Below are 5000 nucleotides of genomic sequence, written 5' to 3'. Positions count from 1 at the left end.
TGTGTGAAAGAGAGAGAGAGAGAGAGTATGGGTGTGTGAGTCTCTATGTGTTTGTGTGTGTCAGAGCATGAGGGAGAGTGTGTGTGTGTGTGTGTGTGCGTGTATGGATGTGTAAGTGCGTACGTGCATGTGTTTGAGCGATGTATCAGTGTTGAATGACTCCTTGTGTTTGTCAGGTGAAGTGTGAAATTAAGGTTTGTATAAAACAGAGAGAGCTTTCCGTAACTCCTCACTTAGATAACGCCAGCGTAATTAAACACACACGCATTTATCAGAAAACAAACATCCGTCGACACCGCCCATATCAGACAACATGCTATCAACACGCCCGGCCGATGCAACGCGTTTATTAGGGCAGAGTGGAGAGCCAATAGGAAAGCAGTATGCAAATGAGCTGAATGGAGCTGTCCGTGGTACCCGGGCAGAAGAATACTGAAGCGCCGTAATAATTCAGACGCAGGCGGAAATCTGATGTTCCGCACCTGACTTATTCTGGTCATTCATTTATAAATGGTCTTGGATCTCTTTATTGTCATCCATTTTGTTTTTTATATCTGTGTGGGTTCCTCCTTCAAGACACAGAGCCTGTTTGCACCTACACACTAATGTCACATCAGGTAATACGTCAGAATTATATGTATAGTGAGGAATATCTATTTACAGATAGACATGCACCTGTCGTCATTTAGCTAATAAAGGATCAAGTGGGGCCTCCTGAATGGTGCGTGTGAATGCTTCCATGGGTTTGTTTAAGAGCACAGTTCAGGGTTTTTTTTTTGTCTGTGTGTGTATTGTGTAGTGTAAGATGGGTCAGTTCTGTCTGATGATTAAATAGAGAGGATGGTCAGGGTTAATGGACCTGCCCAGGCTTGGTTTATTCTACACTCAGTGCCTGTCGCTCATACATACAGGAGACAGACACCACTAATCCAGCGTGCATGTATTTACATACCATTGCTCTAACTGTGTGTGTATGTTTATTGGTGTGTCTGTGTGTGTGTGTGTATTTGTGTCTGTGCCTGTGTGTATGTGTGAGCGTGTGTGTATGTATATATGTATATGTGTGTTTATATGTGTTGTTTGGTTTGTGTATGTGTGTGTGTGAGCGCGCGCATGTCTCTGTGTGTGTGTGTGTGTGTTAGCGTGTGTGTGTATTAGTGTGTGTGTGTATGTGTGTGAGCATGTGTAAATGTGTAAGTGTATATATGCATACGTGTGTGTATGTGTTGTGTGGTGTGTGTGCGTGCTTGTGTGTGCGTGTGTACTCACGGTGGTCGTGGGTGTGAACCTTCTCGGGTGATCACTCCCTCTTTCTCCATCAGCATCTGTCTGAATGTTCCCACCTTCTGTCTGATCTCCTCCTCAGAGTACCTACAGAACACACACACACACACACACACAAAGTTAGAGTGATGGCATTTAAACACACACACATACACACACACACACACTCGCTGCAGTACCAATTTCTTGTCTACAGAGCAAATACAGTGAAAAACTCTGACAAATGGAGATATGAGAGGAGTACAACATATCCAGCATTACATTCACTGTCCAAACCCATCTAAACATCTGTCAACACACGCACACACACATCCTCACCAGCTGCTTTGGTACAGCAGCGTGACAAGCACGCAGCGTAAATTCACAGCGTGACCGCAGTCAGACACGACGCCTGACTGTAGAGCATGAAAAGGGTTCCAGTGTTATACCGCACCGCAGGATAACTGCAACATAACAACCTAAAACTGTGTCATTTGAATATAAGGACTGTAAACAGTCACGGCGAATTCTCACTGTCTCTCGCTGTTCTCTGGGTTAGATCAGCTATACACCGGACTGGAAATCCATGCTGATTTCCATGCTTGAAAATGAAGCTCTCGTTAGTGTTGACAGTTTGTATAGGTACAGTTTGTAGTAGATACAGTTCTCTGTTTGATGACTGGTGGCTGTATTTTAGTGAATGAAGCAATCTTGATCTGACACGTGTCATGTCTGACATGTGTGTGTCATGTGTGCGTGTGTGTGTGCTTGTGTTGTAGTGACTGTGTGTGAGAATGTTTCGGTCACACGGTGCATGACAGCGTGCGTCCGTTTCTTCAGAAAAGCAGTGTGAGTGTGATTAACCATACAAAATGACACTGTGATCAGAGTGACCGGGTCTCCACAGACACCCAGACATCATTAATATTCACATCACACGGAGTCTGTGAGTCTGGGGTTTTTGTTTTTTTTTTGAGTCAAAGCCAAGTCGGGTGGAGAGGGAGGGGAAGAAACGGCCAAACCTCATTGGTCGTTTGATGTCTGATTAAGTTAGTCCCAGCGCTGGAGAGAACTGCTATTATTCACATATGTCTTACGGATAGACCGAAAATGTCTCAAATTTATAATGCTCTTGTATCTTCCTTCTGTATAATTCTGAATGTTTTTCCACTTTTTTGGTTTTAAAGCAGGTCTTTCGCAGGAGGGTGGTTTAAAAAGAGATTTAAATGTCTTTGTTCTGAACTCAAGAGAGTTAATGCCCAGTGAGAAAAACAGAATAAATATAAGAACGAAAACACACACACACAGACGCACACACAAACAAAGACAGAGAGAGAGAGACAGGGAGTGAGAGAGCGAGAGAGAGAGAGAGAGAAAGGAGGACAGGGAGTGAGAGACAGAAAGAGAGCGAGAGCAAGAGAGAGAGACACAGAGAGAGAGAGAGAGAGAGAGAGAGAGAGAGAAAGGGGGACAGAGGGAGAATGAAAGTAACTCTTATCTCATGATCTCTGCGTTATCGTGTCGTAATGCCATCCATCCCGTATCTGATCTGAGTTCAGATATATACAGCTCCAGACATATACACCAAGACTCAAGGTCAAACGCCCTGTCCACAATACTTCTCCCTCTGAGAGGTCCTGGAAGCTGAATGAAGTTTAATACAGGACGCTTTCCGCTTTCAACACCTTGGCCTTGAGATTATGTTTTTGCAGATGTGTATATGTATGTGTGTGTGTGTGTGTGTGTGTGAGTGTGTGTATGTAAAAGCAAAAGTACAGTCTCAGACATGCAAGAGAGTCTGATTGAGTAACACACGTGAAACTGAAACTGGAGAAATTACATTACTGCTGCAGCAATTCTTCTCTTTCCTTACATCAAGCAAAACTGATTATGTCTATTCCAATCTGCAATTATATATCTTCCTCTCTCTGTGTCACTGTGTGTGTGTCTCTCTCTGTCTCTCTCTCTCTCTCTCTATATATATATATATACTGTACACACACACACACACACACACACACACACACACAAACACACACAGACACACACACACACACCCCCTCTGGAGGGCTGTAGCTCAATAAACCCCAGTAGAGATGAGTGACAGACGCAGGCTGGTTCTAAGACAAGCTCCACACAGACACAGGAAATGAAAATGCCCTTACAAGCCTCTGTGATGTTGAATAAGCGTAAATGAAACCTTAACGAAATATTGGCAAAGTCGATATGAGAACAGCCCTATCCGATCTTATCTGCTGGAGTGAGAACTTAAACTGGTCTAAGTGTTGGATGCTGGAGAACAGCTGGAATAGATTTGGGGTTTTTATTTCTGGGGTGTTAATATCTTAATTTGTCTCTTCTGGTTTCTGCTAGACTGAGTTATGAAGGGTGAAGAATCGCTTTCTAATCGGAGTCCTGTGAACTAGACGCTCATCTTTTTTCTCGATTGTTTTTTCTCAAAACTACCATGTAGCTGTAATTTTGAGAGAGGTGGTGGAGGTAACAAAGGTGAAACAGAGGTAAATCCGTTCCTTGCGGTAAAACTTTTGAGATGAACTAGTGGGAATGTCAAAACCATCTTTGCAGTCTGTCACAACTCACTGTAATTATAGTACTGGAGGGAGCTGTCCATTTGTCTGCGGTGCTGAATTCAACACAATAGGCTTCAAAGTCAATGTGCTTTCTCCCTCTCTCTTTCTCCCCTTCTCTCTCTCTCTCTCTCTGTTTGTCTATCCTTCTCACTTTCTATCATACTCTCTCTCTCTCTGCCTCTCTCTTATTCTCACTTTCTCTCTTTCTTTTTCTGTCGCTTTCTTAATGTTGATCCACACACCTCATTCTCTCTTTCTGTAACTCTATTCCATCCCTCCGTCTTTCTTTATCTTTTTCTGTCTACACCTCTGTCCTCCTCACCTTCTTTAACCCCCCCCCACACACACACTGTCTGTCTCACTCTCTGAACTCTAAAAGACGAGCGAACCAAAAAATGTTCAATGCTCCAGATAAACACGCAGAACACGTGCAGAAAATTCGATACGGAAACAGCCGAGCGCAGACGTGCGCTTGTCTCTCGGATATGAAACGGAGCCCTGCTTCTGTTTGGTTTAGCACGCTGCTGTCAGCACGCAGGACCAGGCCAATGAGATTAGAGCAGAAGGACGGACACACAGGGCGTTCGGCGCCTCATTTACACAGTCCGCGTTTCCTGCCGTAATGCGATTCTGTCCGCGGGTCGGAGGAACACGGCGCAAAGACAGCAACGTTCGCTTTGTGCTCATATTAAACAAACCAGTACGCAATCCATTACAGCCTATGTGGAAGCTGCTCGCTACTTTGTTTGACCTTGAGGAAAGATGAGGAAGGTCATGGGAATCTTGGGAAGCTATCTGAATGCTAACGCGGACAGATAGGAGTCTTTTGTGATTGGTCGATTCTGCTGTTTGATAAAAGCGGATTGGAGTAAGCTGGGGAGACCGATGTTATGTACGTTCTCTGATGTTTGTGTGTGTGTGTGACTTTGCAACAAAACCTGGGATTTATCTACTGTGGACCAGAGGACCCCCGAGAGAGAGAGAGAGAGAGAGAGAGAGAGAGAGAGAGAGAGAGAGAGAGGATTCAAAATATGTTTTTTCCACTTTCACGTCCTGTCTCCTGTGTGCATTTTTGCTTTACAACATAAAACAGGTCTCTGAACTCTGTTAAACAACACTGTTAATAAAAATTCTATTTAATGCAAA

The 5000-nt window shown here is 43.9% G+C and overlaps 1 protein-coding gene across 1 annotated transcript in view; it reads right to left on the bottom strand.

The window, feature by feature from the left end:
- Positions 1-5000, bottom strand: part of srrm3 (serine/arginine repetitive matrix 3) — a 38913-nt gene that overhangs the window by 25520 nt on the left and 8393 nt on the right. The window contains exon 2 of the mRNA XM_030793136.1: positions 1270-1371. Coding sequence (XP_030648996.1) covers positions 1270-1371 — 102 coding nt within the window. The remainder of the gene's footprint in view (positions 1-1269; positions 1372-5000) is intronic.

The sequence above is a fragment of the Chanos chanos genome, chromosome 15 (assembly GCF_902362185.1).
Source record: "Chanos chanos chromosome 15, fChaCha1.1, whole genome shotgun sequence".
NCBI lineage: Eukaryota > Metazoa > Chordata > Actinopteri > Gonorynchiformes > Chanidae > Chanos > Chanos chanos.
Note: the sequence above shows the minus strand (reverse complement) of the source record. Positions and strands in the feature narration are given on the sequence as shown.